We start from the raw sequence: 22,890 nt of genomic DNA on the forward strand, positions 1-22,890 counted from the left end.
CTTCTTAAGGCCTGCCTGAAGAGGTTCCGCTGTCAGGGACAGGAAACCAACTGATGCGAGGGAGAGGTACCGCCCTTTTATGTCTGTAGGTTTCCTGTCCCTGAAGGGCGGATCCCCTCTCTCCCGTTGTGCTGTCATGGCGATTGAATAAATAACCTAGACATGTTTGGTGTCTATGAACTCGTAATGACCTGGAGAATCATAATTGCAGGTCAGTTTTAGCAGTTAGTGAACCTAGCAAAAAAGCCAAACAAAAAATAAGTGTGGGATTGCACTTTTTTTGCAATTTCACCACACTTTGAATTTTTTTCCCGTTTTCTAGCACAAGACATGGTAAAACCAATGGTGTCGTTCAAAAGTACAACTCGTCCCACAAAACATAAGCCTCACATGGCCATATTGATGGGAAAAAAAAAAAAAAAAAAGTTATGGTTCTGGGAAGGAGGGGAGAGAAAAAAGAAAAAGCAAAAGCGAAAAAGGGCTCCGTCATGAAGGGGTTAATATCTTAGTAAGTAATTTAATATATCGCTTGTGGGTTTACAGACATTTATTTGGTTCAATTTCTATTTTAAATCACCATATATACATATGCATCTGAGAATTACTAATGCGTTGATTGGTCAACCCACCTTTCAGTCATGACAGGCTGCATAAATAGCTGAGCATGTGGCCCACCGCACCCTTAAAAAAAAGCCGGTATTCCAGGGAAACACGCGTCAGGGACACGTCCTTATTAGATGGTAGGAGGTAATTTGATTCGGAAATTAAACTTAGTGATCAAGATAGGTGAATGGATTTATGACACAAACACGAGGTCTAACTACCACATGACAAGCTGCATATGATCTGACAGCTCACCTACAACTATGCGTTGATTAGTCTCAAACGTCGGCGTGGTCTCCTGCAAAAGGATACTGTACTGATAGTTGCTAAAGATGATGCACAAGAAAGCCTACAAACTTGCTGAAGACAAGCAGACTAAGGACATGGATTACTGAAACCATATCCTGCTATCTGACGAGACCAAGATAAACTTAATTGGTTGAGATGGTGTCAAGTGTGTGTGGTGGCAATCAGGTGAGGAATACAACGACAAGTGATCTTGCCTACAGTCAAGCATAGAGGTGGAAGAAACATGGTCTGGGGCTGCACGAATGCTGCCGGCTATGGGGAGCTACAGGTCATTGAGGGAACCATGAATGCCAACATGTACTGTTACATACTGAGGCAGAGCTTGATCCCCTCCATCCAGAAATTGGGCTGCAGGACAGTATTCCAACATTATAGTAAACCCAAACACATCTCCAAGACGATCGCTGGCTTGTAAAAAGACTGAGAGTAAAAGTGCTGGACTGGCCAAGCATGTCTCTAGAACTAAACCCTATTGAGCATCTGTAGGGCATCCTCAAACGGCAGTTGGAGGAGTGCAAGGTCTCTAACATCCACCAGCGCAGTGATGTCATCATGGAGGAGAGGATTCCAGTGGTGACACTCTAGTGACCTCCATGCCCAAGAGAGTTAAGGCAATGCAAGAAAACTAATATATGCACTGCTCAAAAAATAAAGGGAACACAAACAACAGGATATAACTCCCAAGTAAACCAAACGTCTGAAATCAAACTCTCCACTTAGGAAGCAACACTGATTGACAATCAATTTCACATGCTGTTGTGCAAATGGAATAGACAACAGATGGAAATTATTGGCAATTATCAAGATACCCTCAATAAAAGGAGTGGTTCTGCAGGTGGGGACCACAGACCACATCTCAGCACCAATGCTTTCTGGCTGATGTTTTGGTCACTTTTGAATGTTGGTTGTGCTTTCACACTCGTGGTATCATGAGACGGACTCTACAACCCACACAAGTGGCTTAGGTAGTGCACCAGTAATTTCATGTCCATAATGCCATGATCGGGGAGCCAATGATGACAATGATGTCTCCCCTATCATAGCATTATGGACATGAAATTACTTAAAAGGTAACTTCAAATCTCAGCGAGACAGAAGGATCTGGGAATATAAGCGGATGATGACCTTTGACACTCTCAGTGCAGGAATGAATGTTTCGCATGGATTTATGTCTTTTTACATCAACTTAGGAATTTGCTCCTCAGACCATGTGGGGTCACCATAACATAGAACCAGACCCCAATCAGAAGACAATAAAACATTCACACTCATTATCTATGAACTGCTCCAATATTTATGGACATAACTGTTTATCACTCACATAATGGTAATTCTGCTTAACGTCACCTGTCTTATCTATGGCATTTTTCTGTGCTGTGTTGTGCATAAATATGTGATTCTTCAGAATTTGTATTAGTCTATGCCTGATGAAGAAACCTGAGTAATCTCGAAAGCTTGCAATTTGTTACCAACTTTTCAGTTAGCCATTAAAAGGCATCAACAACTGAGGACTCTCAATTCTAAATATTTTTCATTCGACATCCATACATTTTAATATTGACTTGGTTCCTTTGAAACTACAATAGCATCCACTGCCCTGGGAAGGTTTTCGACAATAGTTTTACAATTTGTACCCTTGCATCCAAAAGAGCATTAGTCGGGACGGGAGGGGGGTGATCCCATGTGTATCCTGTCGATCGATGCTGAGAAGGCCTTCGACAGGGTACACAGGGAGTTTTTGATCCGGGCCCTGGCAGGGATTGGTCTGGGAGACAACATGATGCATAGAATAAAGGCCTTATATACCTCCCCTAACGCCCAGGTGAAGGTGAATGGCACCCTTTCAGACACGTTCGAGATACGGAATGGTACAAGGCAGGGGTGCCCGCTTTCCCCTCTCCTATATATCCTGGCAATGGAATACCTGGCCACCGCCATGCGCAATATCCCCTCCATAAGAGGAGTTAAATTAAGATCAGAGGAACACAAGTTGGCTCTTTTTGCCGATGATATCCTCTTATATGTTACCTCCCCCATAACTAGCATACCTAATATCATTTTAGAATTATCGAAATTCGGTCACCTAAGCAATTTCAAAATTAATTCCCATAAATCCATGGCCTTAAACATATCCCTACCACCATCTGAGGTGAGTGGGCTGCGAGCCTCTTTCCCGTTTGGATGGCGCTCCGATTCACTTCCATATCTGGGGATCAGAATAACAGCCAAAACAACTGGTTTGTACGATGCAAACTTTAAAAAGGCGTTACAAAAAGCGGAGCTGGACTTAGAGAAATGGCATAAACTTCAACTGTCTTGGTTTGGTAGAGTTAATGTAATTAAAATGGACTTATTGCCTCGCCTTTTATATTATTTCCAGACAATCCCGTTATATCTTCCCGCGTCCTTCTCGCGACTCAAGAAAGCGGTCATCCGATTGGTCTGGTCTCATGCTAGATCAAGAATATCACATTTTGTATTAAGCAGGTCCAAGAAGAGGGGGGGAATTGGCCTACCAGACTTCCTAGTATATAGTCGTGCCTCATTAGGTACTTGCATTTTAGACTTATACCACAGCAGTAACAATAAGAAATGGGTGGGCCTGGAGGGTGATCTCGTTGGCGGGGATCCTCAGACGATACTGTGGAACACGGGGGGGGGAGGTCAAACCTTCCATTCATGACTAGGAACATGCTTCTACTTGTACGACAGAGTGGCAGAAATACTATAACCTCTACAGCCCCGGGTCCCCTAACCCCAATTTACGACAATCCTCACTTCCCCGCAGGTCTCCGTAGGGAAAATTTCCTGAGTAAAAATAGAGCTTCAAGACCCATTATATCTGACTTCATAAATCAGACAGGTATTGAGTCCCTACACGAAATATACCAGGGGGGGGGGGGGGAACCTCCTGAGGGCTCTTGGTTCTTTTACGAACAGCTAAAGAGCTTCATAGGCACATCATTTAAACTTAAGTCCATGGGGGTGTTAACCCCTTTCGAGAAAATTTGTCTCCTTGAGGAGCCCCCGTCTCATAAGGTGTCCCTCTTATATAATCTTTTCCAGGAGAGTCAGACCCCAACACATGACTTCCCAACGTTTTTCTCAAGATGGGAGAGTGACTTGGGGATTTGTTTGTCCCAAGAGGAAAGGGACAAGATTTTGCTGTTCACCTTTAGGACATCGCTGTCGGCTGTGTCACAGGAGAGGAGTTACAAGGTTCTGTCGAGGTGGTATAGATGCCCCTGCCGGGTACACACTATGTTCCCGGTGATACCGGATATTTGTTGGAGATCCACATCAGAAAAAGGGACTTATGTCCATATCTGGTGGGAATGTCCACCCATAAAGAAATTCTGGATGCTAGTTTTCGATCTCCATAACAAATTATCCTTTCGCAAAATACAACCCACAGTGGAACTAGCCCTCTTGTCTCTGTGTGACATGTCGATATCTGGTTTTAGGAGGAGTCTTCTCAGACATTTTTTTACGGCTGCCAGGAATTTGATTCCTAGATACTGGAAGCAGGATCGTTACCCCATAGGCTCCGATTTTGTTGCGGAGCTTAACAACATTTACAGAATGGAACAATTGATAAGTGAATCCATAGGGGATTCGGCGAAATTTTTTAACACTTGGGCTTCATGGATTGTATTCAGGGAGACCCCAGAGTTGGACATATGGTTGTCCAGGTCCTAATCCATATCTGGAGCCGATTTGGGAGCGCTCGTGTAATGGCTGTTGCCCCTATCCTCTGGCCTGCTGTCGTGGCCTAAAGCCAATGTTGGTGACTTAATGTTCTTCTCTCCACTACATGGGGCCTGGGGTCGGCCCGGTAGGGATGCCGCATTCCTCATACCTAGCGTACCCTCTTACCTTCACCCGCTTTCCTTTCCCCCCCCCCCCCTTTTTTTTCTTTTTTTTTTTTTTCTTCTTTCTTTCTCTCTTTCTCTTCTTTCTTTCCTCCTCGTTCTGTTTCTTTACTTCTTTCTACCTCTGCTTACTTCTTATTTCTAGTGACAATTTATACTAATATAAACAATTTAATATAGCTAGTAATGCTTGATTACCTTTGATGCTGTTTATATGTTTCAACTATGAAAAGTATCACTGCTAACTTGAAAGTGTTATCGTTGGCTGCGGCCAACTACATTTAATACTTGCTGAGACTTTATCCTTTGGTACGATCTACGGGTTGTACCCTGTTGACTTTAACAATTGTTTCAGCACTGTACCATTGTTTGTATTGTTTATTTGCTTCAATAAACCTGATTTATACAAAAGAGCATTAGTGAGGTCAGACCGTGATGTTGGAGAGAGGCCGGGATCACAAATCCCGGTCTAATTAATCTCAAAGGTGTTGGATGGGGCTGAGGTCCCCGCTCTGTGCGGTCGGTTGGTCATGTTTTTCCACCACACTCCCTCCACGTCTGTATGGCCCTTGTGCTCTGGGCACAGTCATGGGGAACAGAAAAGGGCCTTCACCAAACTGTTCCTACAAATCTAGAAGCTACAATGTCTTGGGCTGAAGTATTAATATTTCTCTTCACTGGAAGTAAAAGGCTGAGACCGACCCCTGATAACAGCCCATAACATTATCCCTCCTCCACCAAACTGTACAACGGCACAATGCAGTCAGGCGGGTAGCTTTCTCCTGGCATTCACCAAACCGAGACTCCTCCACCAGACAGAGAAGTGTTATCCATCACTGCATGCAGGTTTGTGGAGTCAGTAAGCCAACCCTCCGACTCCTCAATTTCCCTGGCTGTGGTCCATTTTATACAGACTCCATCAAACTAGTTTCCTCTAGAGTCCAGTGGTGGCGGCTTTACACCACACCATCAGACGATCGGCATTGTGCTTGGTGATGTAAGAATGCCTGCAGCTGCTCGGCCACGATGCTCCTGGCGGGGGCGCAGTGTTTCTGCTGAGGTTAATATCAGAGGACAGCTATGGAGTCAGCAGAGCATTAATGACTTCTCTGTCCTCTGCCCCTCGGCACTCGGCACTCGGATCCCCGCTCTATAGTGAGTTTCTGCGGTTCCTTCCGCTTCTAAATATCACTCACAGGAGATGGAGGAATATTTGGGAGGGAAGAAATCTGGCTCCTATTACAGTATTGTGCTGGTATCAGCGAGCTCTGCACCACTGGCCGTTCTGTCACAGGTTAGTAAAGGCAGACAGCATGGTGAGGGGCCGGAGGCTATACACCAGGGGCAATGGAGACAGATGCTATACATGGGAGAGCTGGAACTGAAGGAAACCGGAGCCCACTGCTCTTCTGCCTCCTGGATTCCTGGTACCGGGGGCGGTGTGCTCCTGATGATTGACAGTTCAGACCCACAGCATGGTTGCACCGTTGACATGAACTGTGCATTCTCTGACGCAGATTTGCATCGTAAAGCGGCAATGAACGATGAGAGCAGCTCTTGCAAGCAGCTTCCAAGTGCGCTCAGCCACCTCTGAGAATACAGCAGTGGACAGTAAACTTACAAATTGCCTGTGAACAATAAAATAAAAAACCTTTGTTCTTGAGCAAGGAGACAATTTTTAATAAGAAGAAAATTGCAAGCGCTGCTTGTTTTTTTTCAGCACTTGGCTATTTAGATGATGAGACAATCTGGGATCCAATACTTTTCATCATATGGTATAGGATTTTTCAGGATATTTGTATAGGCCACGGATCAATGTATTCATGAAATATATTCTGCAGTTCTGTTTAGCCCTCAAACATGATCAACGACGACGACATGTCCTCACGGAGTAATTCTACACAATACTGCACTGTGACATTTCTTCCTACACAGCAAGAACACTATCACAGGGAGAACCTGCAAACTCCATGGAGACGTTGCTCTGATGAGAGACAAGACCTGGACACCAGGGATAAAAGTTTTGCTCACTGGTTCAGCAATTTCTTTTCAATTCCCAGACAGTGCAATACTCGATTAACCCAGTGATCACACATGTGGCAGAGTTTGCAGCTACAAACACTGATGAGATGCCATGCGGAGTGATGTGTAAATGTCTGCAGATAGAGGCACTTCGGCTGGTAATGGCGGTTCAGTGAATTACCGTTTTGCAGCACGGTTGTAAGCAATGAAAGCAGCTACAGAACAGCATGTCGGCACGGTGCCCCTATAACTAAGCCCAACTTCTGATCATCAAGCTGGGGAAAAAAAAAAAACCACAGCCACACCATAAATGTTTGCCACCCATGCAACAGGCACCGTGGTCTTGCCAGTTGGGCATTACTGGTGGTCGAACATCACGTCTCGCAATATTCCGGACGTACGACTTCACAGAATGCTACCCGCTCAACCTCACCTGCTTTGCCAGTTTCACAGAATCATGGGTCAGTCGGTCTCGGAGTTGAGGGTCTAGCTGAGCAGCTGGTGCTATCTCCACCACCTTCTGGTGCCGTCTCTGGATGGAACAGTCACGTTCATAAAGATGAATCACGTTACCGTGTTTGTCCCCTGATTAAGAAAGAAAGGTTTGAAACTTGTCAGTAACAGGGGGTCACAGTTATAAAGCTCCATACATTACACTCAGAAGTGCAGGGGCCATGGGGAGAACTCAATGGTACACCCATCTTCATGCTTTGGGAACCCATGAATGGGAAATGATGGGCTTTTTTGGTACAGTAAGGAGCGTGACAATACATAGACATTCTGCAGAGTATGGGTGGTAAACATACGAGAAACTATGAAAGGTATTAAAAAGGACCTGTCACTTGCTCAAGAATAAAGTAGGTAAATATATTTTTAAAATCCTCCAGTTCCCCTGACTGCCGCTTTTTTCCGTTTTGATCCACGTCGTTCCACTGCGGAGATATTCACATTTGTTGCTTCTACAGCGTGGTATGTGAAATCTCTGCTTGTAGTGCAACTGGGCATTTTTTCAGAGTCTTCTCTGGGGGCGTTCGCCTTCACTCCTCCCTCTCAGACTCTGCCAATCACAGCACGGCATCTGATCTAAAAGAGTATCAGTCTCAGTCGCTGCCAAGATGGGATTGACAACATTTGGGAGGTAGGAGTAAAAGCGCACACCCCTAGATAAAACTGGTGCCCAGGAGGACTGCGAGAAGGAGATTTCACATACTGCACTCCACAAGCAACAAACGTGAATATCTCTGCAATGGAGCAATGCAGCACGAAAAGAAAAAGTGCGGCAGAATCAGGAGGGGGGGGGGGGGGGGGTGTCAGGGATCTTTACAAGGAAATTAACTAAACTTTTTTTTAAACACATGAAAGGCCCTTTTTAAAGATTCACTGTATGGACTCTATGAGCAAGTATACACCGTTTCCAAGACCGGTAATACATACTAGTGAGTAATTAGTATGTACCCCATAGCTGTGCTAAAACTAGCTGGATAGGGTATGCCCTCTTTTCGAGGAGTTTCTTTGAAGCAGGTCCGCTCTAAAATCCTTTGCAAAAATTGGTGGGAAAAAAAACAAATCTAAGAAAACTCTTCAAAAATTTTTTCCATGGCAAATCAACTTTTAGGTTTTTTTTTCCCTAAAGAATTTTAGTAAAAGAAAAAAAAGAAAATCCTGTAAAAAAAGAAAAATACATGTCACTTATTTGGCACAGATTCTGAAGGAAACCTTTTCAAAACTAGGCACTGACCTATCAAATACCGTAGTTTTCAAGGAAAGATATAGGGGGGGGGGGAAGAACAAAAAAAAAAAAAAAAAAAACTTCCAAAACTGCTTCTGGAAAAGAAAAACCTCTTCCTTAAAACACTGAAAGGGGACATCCAGCCAGGCAAAGAAATAAAAATATATGCATAAAATAAGCTGTAAAATGCTGATCCTGCAGAGCGTGCAGGACACAGCGCTCTCTCCCCTGCCGGGCGTCTCTGAAGGAAAGGGACTGGGAGAGAGCAATGTCCTCAGGACAGAACGCTCCGCTCTGGGACACTGGGGTTTATGTCCTGTGTACAAAGCCAGGACTGACACCTTTATACAAATCTGTTTTCTCAGCTGTGGAAGAATGAGGCCGAGCAAAACCCCGAGGCAACCATAGGCCTCTGCCGCCATTACAGGATCACTCACCAAGTATCTGCACCTCTATGTGACGAGGCTTTTCAATGAACTTCTCCACGAACAGGGCTCCATTTCCAAAAGCTGACAGCGCCTCCGAATACGCCCGGGTGTAATTTTCTTCCAGTTCCTGCGGAGAGTCACATGTTTATATGCCCATCCTGTATACGGTCAATTACCTCCACTTGAGAGACAACACTCTTCTGCCACTGTAACATGCAGAACCAGAGTCTAAACCAACATTACCAGCTAAGGTGGGTACAGAATAAAAAAAATAAATAAATAAAAAAAGCAGTGCATGTTATATGTGGTATTGCAGTTCAAACATGCTTGAATAGCGTTACATTGCAATACCCGGCATGACCAGCGGACCCGAATGGTGCTGTTTTTTCAAGAAAGCAGACATGTTTTACTACCGCAAAACCATTTCTGGCCAGTAACTGTTCCTGTATGAACTTGGTTTTACATTTACAATACTAGATCCCGGTTGAGATCCAATTTAACCCCATCATCACTGGGCAATTTTTCACTTTTTTGCGCTCTCGTTTTGTCGTCCTCTTCTTCTAAAGAGTCATGTTTTTACAGTAACAGTCGTACTAGAGCTCGTCTTTTACAGGTCGAGTTGTAGCTGTGAATGATGGCACTTATTTTTAATAGCATAATGTGGTGAAAAATCTAAGCGATGACAGGGTGAAAAAGAAATGCAGTTCTACTATTGGTTTGGTGGGATTTTGTTTTTATGCCGTTTATTGTGTGCTACAAGTGACCCAGAAACCTGAATGACGATTATGGAGATACCAAACTTGTAGTTTTTTTTATTTCTTTAAGTGGTGGAAAAGAAAAATAAATAATAATATTTATTATTATTTTATTCATATTACTAGTATTTATTTTATTTATTCATAAAAAATATAATGAATACTACGATAACTTTTTATCAATAATAAATAAAATATAAATGAATAATCATCATTATTATATTCGGCTTGTGTTGCTTTTTTATGTTTTTTTATGCTACAGAGCATACTTCACGGTTTAACATTTCTATATTTTAATGGGGGAGGAGAAAAAGTAATTCAGACTTTTAAAACTTTAAAAAAAAAAAAAAACTCAAAAAATATTAAAAAAATAATTAAAAATTATGACATAAAAAAGTAACGCCTTTTCTATGAAGTGCTAAACCCATGAGACCTGGCTATTAAAAGTATGGGAGTACCAAGATGGCAGCCATCAGTAGTTCCCCAGCTGCCATTGAAAGCCATTAGCACCACCCCGTATATGCCGCTGTCAGTCCAACGGTTGCATTTTAAGGGGTTAACCGCTTAACACAATCTCTGCTGTTGGAGAGGGATGTCGCCTGTAAAACACAGCTGTCACCTGCGGCGCTCGGAGCCCGTTCCGTACACCAGCACCCGACGTAGTATAAGAAGGGGTTAAATCCTAGCATTAAAGGCATACTGGGAAGAGGCCGCCTGTATCAGAGTTTTCTGTCGCTTATCAAACAAAATTGGGTCCATTATTAGGAGAAACAGACATTGCAATGACCATAGTAATTTGGCAGACATGAAAGCCCCATCTCCCCGGCACAGCTCCGAGATTTTACAGCATGACCCGAGCACTTGCTCCATCATGAAAAAGACAAATGACTTATTAGACCATAAAGCATCGCTGGAGGAATCTCCCTTGAATTGTGGATGACTCCATTTACTCCCATCTCTTACTTTTATCACAATTTAAATCTCATTCCTTTCTGCCGCTCCAGTTAATGAGCTCGACTTCACATTTCCATTAAGGCACCGGCTTCTCTGCCGCGTTTTCTGCCTCCCCTCCGCTCTCCAGACACAAAGGAGGTCTGTACAAGGCTCCATTTCACCTTTTTTAAGGCCACTTTTCTCTTAATAAAATCTACTGGATAGAGAAATGGAGGACAATAAATAAGGTCACGGGGCCGCTAAGGGGCTTTATACAGGGGGCGATAATTGGCCAAAGATAGCTATCGACGAACACTCGCTCCTGGTATTTGGCTCGTCTAAACATTGCAATGATCGGCTGATGAACATGCTCACGACTTGTCCGTTGGAGATCGCTCCCTTCGCCATCCTACAATTGTACGGGGACAGAACTTTCACATCGATTTTTCCCCATATGGGTTGCATTGACCGGTGTAAAAGGGCTTTGAAAGAGTTGTCCAGTGAACACAAGCTATGAGTTATCCACAGGAGAAGTGATTAATTCACCCCCCACATCCGATCATTGGCTCGCTCTTATCTGCATCTCAAAAACATTTCTAGAATTCGCCCTTTTCTTACTTTCGACTCTGCAAAAACTCTTACTGTCTCACTTATTCATTCTCGTCTGGAGTATTGTAACTCTCTACTAATCGGCCTCCCTCTTACCAAACTCTCCCCGCTCCAATTTGTCCTGAATGCTGCTGCCAGGATCATATTCCTCACCAACCGTTACACCGATGCCTCTACCTTGTGCCAGTCATTACACTGGCTATCCATCCACTCCAGAATCCAGTACAAAACTACTACCCTCATCCACAAAGCACTCCATGGCTCAGCACCACCCTACCTCTCCTCTCTGGTCTCAGTCTACCACCCTATCCGTACCCTCCGCTCCGCTAATGACCTTAGGTTAGCATCCTCAATAATCAGAACCTCCCATTCCCGTCTCCAAGACTTTACACGTGCTGCGCCGATTCTTTGGAATGCACTACCCAGGTTAATACAATTAATCCCCAATCCCCACAGTTTTAAGCGTGCCCTAAAAACGCATTTGTTCAGACTGGCCTACCGCCTCAACGCATTAACCTAACTATCCCTGTGTGGCCTATTTAAAAAAAAAAAAAAAACTATCAGGTTCCTCGCATCATGTTCTCATACACTTTATGCAGTTAATAGCCCTCTGTGTCTGTACTGCTACATACTTAGGCAGTTAACTGGTTCATGCATCTTTACATGAACACCCGAGCCTTACACTATGGCTGGTCCAAATAACTAAAGCAATTGTTACCATCCACCTCTCGTGTCTCCCCTTTTCCTCATAGGTTGTAAGCTTGCGAGCAGGGCCCTCATTCCTACTGGTATCTGTTTTGAACTGTGATTTTGGTTATGCTGTAATGTCTATTGTCTGTACAAGTCCCCTCTATAAGTTGTAAAGCGCTGCGGAATATGTTGGCGCTATATATATAAAAATTATTATTATTATTATTATTATTATTATAATGCCCATGGGGTCCGACCCCTGTGACCCATACTTGATGAGTGGGAGAGTCCGATCCCCGGGATCCATACTTGCTGATGGGTGGGAGGGTCCGACACCCAGGACCCATACTTGCTGACGGGTGGGAGGGTCCGACACCCAGAACCCATACTTGCTGACGGGTGGTAGGGTCCGTGCCCCAGGACCCATACTTGCTGACGGGTGGGAAGGTCCGACCCCAAGGACCCATACTTGCTGATGGGTGGGAGGATCCGACCTCCAGGACCCATGCTTGCTGATGGGTGGGAGTCCAACCACCAGGACCCATGCTTGCTGATGGGTGGGAGGGTCCGAGCCCCAGGACCCATACTTGCTGATGGGTGGGAGGGTCCGACCCCCAGGACCCATACTTGCTGATGGTGGGAGGGTAAGACCCCCAGGACCCATACTTGCTGATGGGCGGGAGGGTCAGACCCCCAGGACCCATACTTGCTGATGGGTGGAAGTGTCAGACCCCCAGGACCCATACTTGCTGATGGGTGGAAGTGTCAGACCCCCAGGACCCATACTTGCTGATGGGTGGGAGGGTCCGACCCCCTGGAACCCATACTTCTGATGGATGGGAGTGTCCGACCCCTGGGTCCTCACCCAAACAGGCAGAATGGGAAAATTGTATTCCTTTTAGAATAGAGGAACAATGCACACTCCTTACCACTGCCCTATTAATTTCCTGCGATCGGCTGTTGCAATATCAGGCAACTGGCCTCCTGCTCAGATAAAAGTGCCCCATCAGGGATAAAAATTCCCATTTCTGTCGATTGGTGTGAGTCCCAGGGGTCAGACTCTCACCGATCAGCAAGAATGGGTCTCAGCAGTCAGACTCCTACTGAGAAGTCATCACCTATCCTGCGGATTGCTGATAACTTGTTTTCTTTAGAACCATGCTAAAAAGTGAAACACCCCCAAAAAAGTTTGGGTTCTGGCATCAGTTAAGAGAACTGTACCCGAACTTGAACCCCATTGATTTCAATGAAATAAAACTTTGGGGCTGGTAAATCTCTCTCTCACCCTCCCTGGACTCCCAAGCTGTAAAACGGACTTCCAGAAACCAGTTAGTTCAGCACTGGATACTAGGTGTCCAGTACAAACCTCAAATGTTATAGTTCAGGTTCGCTCAGCTCTATTGCTGATCACTGGTTGCCCATTTGATGGGACCCACCATGACCTCGAGAACAGGGCTGTTCAGCATGGAGCGGAGGCTGCGCATGCTCAATCTCTGCTTTCTTCATTGTTCATGGGCCTATCGAGTGCTGTGCTCAGCTTACTCAAACAGTACCACCATAGACCATGAAAACAGCAGAGGTCCAGCAGGAACATCTAGCCCTGGAAGTGCCAAAGCCCTGATCTGGGCACTGCTGGAGATCTCCTAGTGCCTACTGGCCTCCTAGGTAATCAGCAAGTTATACCCCATCTCCAGAATGCATTTGCAGGAGAACCAGCCATAGGTTAGAGGCAGATTTCCTGTATTAGGGTATGTGCACAGGATAAGTATTTGGTGCAGAAATTTCTGATGCCTTTTTGCCGAGATTTTTCCCCATTCATTAGCCCTTTGCCCAATCAGCCCTGGAGTTAATGTCCCCTCCTTCAGATGTCTAAGGCGCCAGTCGCAGCTCTCACTTCCTCGATTACTTATTCCTCTGAAGAGGAGGACAGTGACGCCGTAGCTGAACAACCTCACATAAGCTTCGGGAACTTGAGTCGGCACAAGAGGCGAGTATAGGTGCATTTATTTTTAAACAGGGGCAAACATTCAAAAGGGCGAAGAGGTTGTTCTAGCAGTGGTCAACCCCTTCAAAATAAGTGTTCAGCAGAGGTGGTAACTTATAAAGCCCTGTCACCAGAACAGATCGTAAAGTCAATCTATCACTTGCCATAAATGTGTGATTTTTCTTATCATGGTGTAAATGCCGCTGATCTCCTGAATCCGGCGATGTTTTTCTTTTGTTTCTGAGCCTCTCCGTTCCCGAGATATAGTCCCCCATTCCTGTAGATAAAATTCTAGTCTGGTTAGCCAAGTGGGCGAGGTCCTCAGTTCTTCTGTGGGAGTATGGAGGATCATGCCCACTTGGCTAACAAGACAAAATTTTACAAACAGGGAAGGGTGGGCCATATCTCAAGAACGGAGAGGCGCAGAAACAAAAGAAAAACATCGCCGGATTCAGGAGAACAGCGGCATTTACACCAGGTAAAAAAAATTACATATTTATGGCAAGTGACAGGTTCCCTTTAAGATCTATTCTGATGCCAAATTTTATGCACATCTCACACTACTGGCATCAGATGGAGCCCAATAAATGTTTTGACAAGGAAAACAGCAGAGTCTGGAACTGAACCGCCAACGTAGATGTGAACAGAGTCCTAAATGTTCAATTCTGCAGCAGTTTTTGTGTAAGCTGAAAGTAAAGTCTGAAATGAACACCGTAAATGCTGCTCATTTCAAGGCTGCATCTCAGCTGCTCATTGCGGCTCTTATTAATATTTCTTTAGCGGGCGCAGAATACCATCTGTTACAGCAGGATACATGGAAATGAAACCTTTCAGCATGCAGAGATGCGGCCTGAAGCTACAGTGGTGGGGGAACTAGGAAGGGATCGGAATATTTATGGCTGGGGAAAACCAATGAGTATTTATCCTAATCAGCTGCAAGGGACCTGGGGGGGCATCATTAAGTAATAAACATTAGGAGATAGATCTATGGGAATGTGGCACAGAGGAAACTGATGGAAATTAAAAGGAAGGGGAAAAGGTGGAATATAAAGTGACCCCGAAACAGCAGGCTGGCGAACATGAAGAAATCCTATGTCATAGGAATCCAACACATTAATGGGAATGTGCCATCGGTAATTTACCTATTGCTTTGTTTTCATGATTGGGAAGGGGTTCTTTAAAAAAATTAAAAAAAAATGGTACATAGATCTGCAACCTGGAACTCAGTCCTACTTGTATTTAAGTTCAGTATTTGCATGACTAGGATTAATGAAAAGACTAAGTGCAATGTAAAGTGTGTTTTCCTTGTACCTTTGAGTCTTTTTTCATCTCCTTCCGCCTCCATGTGCATTTAACGTCACAGAGCCGTCTCGTATCTGCTAAAACTAAATCACCCTGCTTCTCCTCATTCCTGCAGGCCCCCCTCCCTTTGCTCTCCTATGTATTCCCCAAAAGATCTCAAGTTAGGCAATGATTATTTCTATGGATGGGGTGACCTTTGATAGTTTTGAAGGCAGTGACTGCAACCCAACTATTTGACCAATATTCGTTACCATTTACAAGCTCCACATTCACCTCATGGTTCATGGAGATCTTCAGAGCGTGATCACGCTCTCTCCTGCATGCATAGCAGAGCTGAGCTGTAATACAACACAGTTGTCGGGCAATAAGGATGCCGTAAGCATTTTTTTGGGGGGTGGGAGGGATGCTTTATGAGAGAGGTCTTAATTCTTTAAAAAAACACATGCACTTAAGGATCATTAAGTGCAAATACAGATGGCATTAAAGGGATCGTCAGCACAGTATAGCTGAACTGTGCTGCAACCTGGCTGGCAGATATTTTATTAGACAGGGTCACTAGGTGCGTCTGTTTTTCATGAATTAGACAGGGTCATTAGGTGCTTCTGTTTTTCATGAATTAGAGTCATTAGGTGCATCTGTTTTTCATGGAATTAGACCGGGTCATTAGGTGCATCTGTTTTTCATGAATTAGACAGTGATTAGGTGCAAATGAAGCTGCAATTAGTGGGATCTTTAGGGTAGCATAGCTGAAATTTGCTACAACACAAAAGTTAGAGGTTTTATGACACAGGATCATTAGGCGCAACTACGCATGTTCGATCGACAGCATTACAATAGGGGACAGATCCGGTGTTAACAAAAGGGTAAAGAAAGCCATGGGGCTCAGAATTAAGGAGGCGACAGATGCAAATCAGTGCAGATTTATATTGTAAAAAAAAAAAAAAAAGGCTGCTGGCACACAATTAATTCTGTACTCACACAAAAACAAAAAACAGACAATATAATTTTGGGGATAACCCTTAAATAAAACAGAGGACATTGTCAAATGATGCGCCCAATAGACCTCCCTTGACTTATAATAGGGTCATTAAGAATATGCTTTCTTCAGTGTAAAATAGAATTGCAAACCGGGGCTCCTACTGAAACCCAGCAATGTGAACATAGTGTTATCTAGTCATCAGATCAGGCTTGAACATAAAGTATAGTAAAAGTACCATGGCTGTGAAACTGTACCTCATAACTCCGCACCACTCTCATGCCTCGTCCGCCACCTCCATAGGCAGCCTTGAAGATTATAGGGAAACCATATTTGTTTGAGAATTCCTGGGCTTCTGTTATACAAGTAATAGGAGAGTCCGTGCCGGGAACGACTGGTACGCCTGTGAACAAAACATGGGGATTCAGAATGGACTTCATATTTCTTTGGTGTGTATGAAGTTTCCAGTGTACCTAGGAGAAAATTAATTTTTCATCTTAAACATTGCCAACGTTCAAGTATTACAAAAAAAAAAAAAAAAAAAAAAAACAAAACACACCTTTTGCTGCCCCCAGGAGCTTGCAAATTATATTTTCTGCCAAATCAAAATCTACTTTAGAAGGTCTTTTGCTTGGAAGGAAAGGAAAAAGAAGGAAAAGGGAAAAATGGAAAGTAAAGAACTAAAATTTACCCTTTAGGCCTAACCAGTTCTCCTGCTTTGCACTGATGAGGGGCAAAACCCCATAACACGTTTCTGAAAATGGAGTTTCATGTTTGGCCGTATACCCCAAGTCATGTGGCAAGGCTCTGTAAAGAGTCGATATTGACTTTTAGGATTGCTACCTTCAAGCAGGTGGCCCTAGAAAGTACCTCCACTGTGAAGAGTCAATTTGTTCCGTCTTGAGGAAATCCACTAGAGATCATTGGGGATTAATTTTATATCTGATCACTTTCCTTTTTTGGGTTTATTTAAGGGAACGTGGATTAAAATCCATTTACTTTATAACAGACAGAGTAAAGGGGGGAGGCTCCTGCTGCAGCTAGTTGTTCAACCACCAGACACATGATTGTGAGAAGGAGGGTGGATGGCTGATGACTGACAGACAACCTGTGCCCATATGATCTATTAGAGCACACAGAGTGGCCTTTTATTTATACGCAGGTAGGAAAATGGTGGCCCCCTGGGAGTAAGAATAAGGGGCCCCTTTCTAGGAGCAGCTCCCCGTGTGCAGGACTCAGGCTCTAATACATGGACATCTATTCAGCTGAATAAACACCATATAATATAAACTCTACACATCAGAATCAGATGTTTGCCAGGGGCGACGTATGTAGGTGCGGAGAATGTGACCCGGCGGGGGGGTGATAAACACAGCCTCGCTCCCACCACATTTGCAGGGAGGGCAGCACAAACCGATCATGGCGAGTCACAGCACTGTACAAAGGAGGCATAAATCACCATCACCATAGAGACAGTACAAAACCTCAGAAAAGTCCCCATGGCTGCCTGTCCTTTACAAATGCCTATTAGAGCAAACATGTATATCCTAAAGGGCCTCGGGCATATTTGTATGCACAGACACATTACACAAGACACCATGCAGTCATTCAAAAGGGTAATGCTAAAATCCCTGAACAAGAATAAAAAAAAAGTGAATTAAAATACAAAAACTTGGCAAAAAATTAGACAAAACACTTTTTACATAAAATACACACAAAAAAAATTAACCTCATAATTGCTATTCGAGTGATTGTAACGACTTATACTAAAAGAAATTTATGTATACACACATACCATATGGATAAAAGTATGTGCCCCCTCCACATTACACCTACAGGAGCTTTTATGACTCTCCTCCTTTTCTACATCCATAGTTAACATGGAGTCGGCCCCTCTGCAGATATAACAGCTCACGCTCTACTGGGAAGGGTTGCTACAAGATTTTGGAGGAGTCCGCAGGAATTTTTGTCCATTCGTCCAGAAGAACATTCGTGAGGTCAGACCTTGATGTTGGCGAGAGGCCACAATCACAATCTTCGGTCTTGGATGAGGTCAAGGTCCAGGCTCTGGTCAAGTTCTTCTGCCAAACTCCTGCCCCCACGTCTGTCTGGACCTTTTGCACAGTCATGGGGAACAGAAAAGGGTCTTCTCAAAACTATTCCCACAAAAAGGTCGAAGGTATCATTATCCACAATGTGTTGCCCTAAAATAATTAAGATTTCTCTTTAGGGTGATCCCGAACCCTAAAAAAAACCCCAAACAAATCCGTAGCACTAACCTCCTCCACCATCTGTACAGCGACACAATGCAGTCAGGTATAACGTTCCCCTGGAATCAACAAATCAAGACTCATCCATCAGACGCCAAAAGAGAAGTGTCATCCGTCACTGCACAGAACACGTCTCCTCCAGAGTCCAGTGGTGGTAGCTTTACACCACTCCATCCAACGCTTGACATTGTGCTTGGTGACGTAAGGCTGCATGCATCTGCTCGGCCATGGAAACCCATTGCCACGAAGATCCCCCAACCAGTCTGCCCATTAATAACAAAAGTGCAATGTCTGGCAACAAGATTTTCAACATATACCGAACGAAAAAAATAAAGAAAAACTGGTTTTCCTTTATCAGACAATATACTTCCAAAGTCAAGTACCGGCAAAGGTAATAATGTTTGCTTCCTCCTATAAATCCAGCTAAGTGGACATCGCTCACGTAGTTTACAGATGCAGGCGGACGGCTTGCATTACTTTTGAGAACATATTTCGTGATATCGCCAAAACTGTTCACTTAATGTTGTGAATCTCCGCAGGGGGAGCGCGCTGTCACATCTATGGGTAAGAATAATGGGCGTTTGTGGGGGGAAAATGCAACACCGGAGCCAAGACAGAAAGCCGTTAGGACAATAAAACAGCCGCTCTGCGATAATTCCAGGACAGCTGTCGCCTTCACGACTACACGAGATGACGAAAGTAAGAGTATAGGCAAAGAAAACTGAGCAATCATAAGCTTTAGCCAAAATGGCGAGGGTGTGCTAACTTTGTAAATGAAGCAGTCTCCCTCCGTCCATTAGGAAGCCGAATGAAGTAACACAAAACACAGAAAATACAATACAGATCCCAGCACCTCTTCCCTTAAAGCAGCACTCCACCTCCTCCTCCCGTCAAAGTTTTTATCCTCTTAATATATTGCAGTCATCATATTATATAGCACTGTGTATACAATTGCCCATTTTGCCCTTCTACTCAAATAATTTGTCTCTTTTCTCTGCTCTATGTAGAAACCATAAGTATCTTGTCCGTGAACACACGAGAGGGATAGAGAGAAAACAACCGCCATCAGCTTATCTTCCAAGAGCGAAAAGGATCGGCTGTCAGAAATCGGTCATGCCAGATCCTTATCCCCTCCGCACACCATCAGTGGGAGACTCAGAAGGCCTCCACACACAGACTGTTGGCTAAGCCCACCGATATCAAGTTTATGGGGGCATTAGAAGTACAAATGGGTTTGTACATTTACACAAGCTGCGGGTTTACTTTAACAGATCGGCATTTCACAGGATTCCTGAAATTCCACTTTTGCAGGTCCTTCACCTCTCTTCATCCTAAATTCTGAAGTTTAACCTCTGGCATCTCCTTTTAGAAATGTTCAAGTTGCTAGAACTCTGATCCATCAAGCATTAAAGGACACATTTTATAGGGTCATATTTGGCTGACGGATGCTCCACCAACAAACTTGACAGCCATAATTGTTCTTTAAGCTTTATCCGACCTCCCGTTTCATAGGATCATTAAACACGATGCCGACACTTACACAGATCCGACCAATTCATGTATATTTATATTGATTTTAGTGCGGCATTTAGTAACGATCCTCATGCAAATAACTACAATTAGTGGCCCGGAGATCGCGGAAAGCTCAATGCCAGTAATCTTCAAATCAGTAATAGAAAAGAAAAACTCATTAAGTGCAAATCATTCCCTCCACGCCTCTCATTTCTCCAGACATACAAGGTCAAGGCTCTAGACAGCAAAGATAGAGAGCGCCGGAGAAAGGATCGCAGCGACAAAAGAAGGGGTGAAGTCATAGACAAGGTGCCATTATTTGGGACGGTGTTCCATCCATACGTCTTACAAGGCTGCATTGTGCAAAAGTACTGCACAGTGATTTTTTTTTTTTTTTTTTTTGGGGGGGGCTTTTTTACATTTGTTTCTCGATTAGTTCATAATGCATATCTTTTTTCACGCTTATCTTTATGTGTACGACACACAAACACATTGATTGTCCATGTTGAGATTAATGTTCCTCCGAGTTTGAGTTTTGTTAGTCTACCCTCTAAAATGATAGGCGCTTTCTTAATATACTACACTATATAGTGTTCTTTTCTAAAAACACTACACTATAATGATATTTTCGAATTTTATTTTTTAGATTTTTGCCATAATTATTGTGATGGTGTGATATGTTATGTGGGTATCATTTTGTGTATATTTATATTTTACTAATTATCATGGTGTTCTCTTGTAGTACGTGTTATTTGCCAATTGATGAATTGCTGTTATTTGCCATCTGATATCAGCCCCCACATTCCTGTACTGTTATCTCTCCACAGTGTCAGTGAATAAACCTGTTTGCTAATATGCTAATGACATATTGAACTAGCTTGTTGGAACAATTACCCCCTGTAGTGCCTTAATCCACCAGGCACCTTTGTCAGGTGTGGGAGGCCTGAAAACCACCCCAACCTGTCAGACTACTCCTGAACATAAGGAGAGGACAGGAGCTGGGGGGAATTCAGATCCTGTGTGGAACCCATGATGTGAAGACAGCACGTCAGAGAGAGAAAGAAGGGAATATGGACTGTTATCCTCTGTGCTGGATTGTTGGACTTTTATCCTGTTACTGAACTGCATTCATGTTCTGGAATATTTTATCCTTTGTGTGTCGTATACAGTTATATGAAAGTTTGGGCACCCCTATTAATCTTAAGCTTAATGTTTTATAAAAATTGTTTTTTTTGCAACAGCTATTTCAGTTTCATATATCTAATAACTGTTGGACACAGTAATGTTTCTGCCTTGAAATGAGGTTTATTGTACTAACAGAAAATGTGCAATCTGCATTCAAACAAAATTTGACAGGTGCATAAGTATGGGCACCTCACCAGAAAAGTGACATTAATATTTAGTAGATCCTCCTTTTGCAAAAATAACAGCCTCTAGTCGCTTCCTGTAGATTTTAATGAGTTCCTGGATCCTGGATGAAGGTATCTTTGACCATTCCTCTTTACAAAACAATTCCAGTTCAGTTAAGTTTGATGTTCGCCGAGCATGGACAGCCCTCTTCAAATGATCCCACAGATGTTCAATGATATTCAGGTCTGGGGACTGGGATGGCCATTCCAGAACAGTGTAATTGTTCCTCTGCATGAATGCTTGAGTAGATTTGGAGCGGTGTTTTGGATCATTGTCTTGCTGAAAGATCCATCCCCTGCGCAACTTCAACTTTGTCACTGAATCATGAACATTATTGTCAAGAATCTGCTGATACTGAGAGGAATCCATGCGTCCCTCAACTTTAACAAGATTCCCGATGCCGGCATTGGCCACACAGCCCCAAAGCATGATGGAACCTCCACCAAATTTTACTGTGGGTAGTAAGTGTTTTTCTTGGAATGCTGTGTTTTTTTGCCGCCATGCATAACGCCTTTTTGTATGACCAAACAACTCAATCTTGGTTTCATCAGTCCACAGGACCTTCTTCCAAAAAGAAATTGGCTTCTCCAAATGTGCTTTTGCATACCTCAGCCGACTGTTTGTGGCGTGCTTGCAGAAACGGCTTCTTTCACATCACTCTCCCATACAGCTTCTCCTTGTGGAAAGTGCATTGTATAGTTGACCGATGCACAGTGACACCATCTGCAGCAAGTTGATGCTGCAGCTCTCTGGAGGTGGTCTGAGGATTGTCCTTGACTGATCTCACCATTCTTCTTCTCTGCCTTTCTGATGTTTTTCTTGGCCTGCCACTTCTGGCCTTAACAAGAACTGTACCTGTGTTCTTCCATTTCCTTACTATGTTCCTCACAGTGGAAATTGACAGGTTAAATCTCTGAGACAGCTTTTTGTATCCTTCCCCTGAACAACTATGTTGAATAATCTTTGTTTTCAGATAATTTGACAGTTGTTTTGAGGAGCCCATGATGCCACTCTTCAGAGGAGATTCAAACAGGAGAACAACTTGCAAGTGGCCACTTTAAGTAGCTTTTCTCATGATTGCATACACCTGGCTATGAAGTTCAAAGCTCAATGAGGTTACAAAACCAAAAAAAGTGCTTGTGCTTTAGTAAGTCAGTAAAAAGTAGGTAGGAGTATTTAAAACAAGAAAATTATAAGGGTGCCCATACTTTGCATTCAAACTAAATTTGACGGGTGCATGATTGCACATTTTCTGTTAGTACAATAAAACTCATTTCAAGGCAGAAACATTACTGTGTCCAACAGTTATTAGATATATGAAGCTGAAAGTCGTAGTTACTCACCGATAACGGTGTTTCTCAGAGCCCATGACAGCACTACCAGAGAGGGAATCCGCCCTTCAGGGACAGGAAACCTACAGGATAAAAAGGGTGGTACCTCTCTCCTGCCTCAGTTTAGTTTACAGAGCATCAGAGGTCCTCCAGGT

General features: G+C 43.6%; 1 protein-coding gene across 3 annotated transcripts in view; it reads right to left on the reverse strand.

Annotated features, from left to right (window-relative positions):
* The window catches only part of PC (pyruvate carboxylase), a 473,285-nt gene that overhangs the window by 344,402 nt on the left and 105,993 nt on the right, over positions 1-22,890 (reverse strand). For all 3 annotated transcript variants that reach the window (XM_077287356.1, XM_077287355.1, XM_077287354.1), the window contains exons 5-7: positions 16,470-16,615; positions 8,973-9,090; positions 7,240-7,391 (exon numbers count right to left, since the gene is read on the reverse strand). In XM_077287356.1, the coding sequence (XP_077143471.1) occupies positions 7,240-7,391; positions 8,973-9,090; positions 16,470-16,615 (416 nt within the window). The remainder of the gene's footprint in view (positions 1-7,239; positions 7,392-8,972; positions 9,091-16,469; positions 16,616-22,890) is intronic.

This window comes from Ranitomeya variabilis, chromosome 2 (assembly GCF_051348905.1).
Source record: "Ranitomeya variabilis isolate aRanVar5 chromosome 2, aRanVar5.hap1, whole genome shotgun sequence".
Taxonomy (NCBI): domain Eukaryota; kingdom Metazoa; phylum Chordata; class Amphibia; order Anura; family Dendrobatidae; genus Ranitomeya; species Ranitomeya variabilis.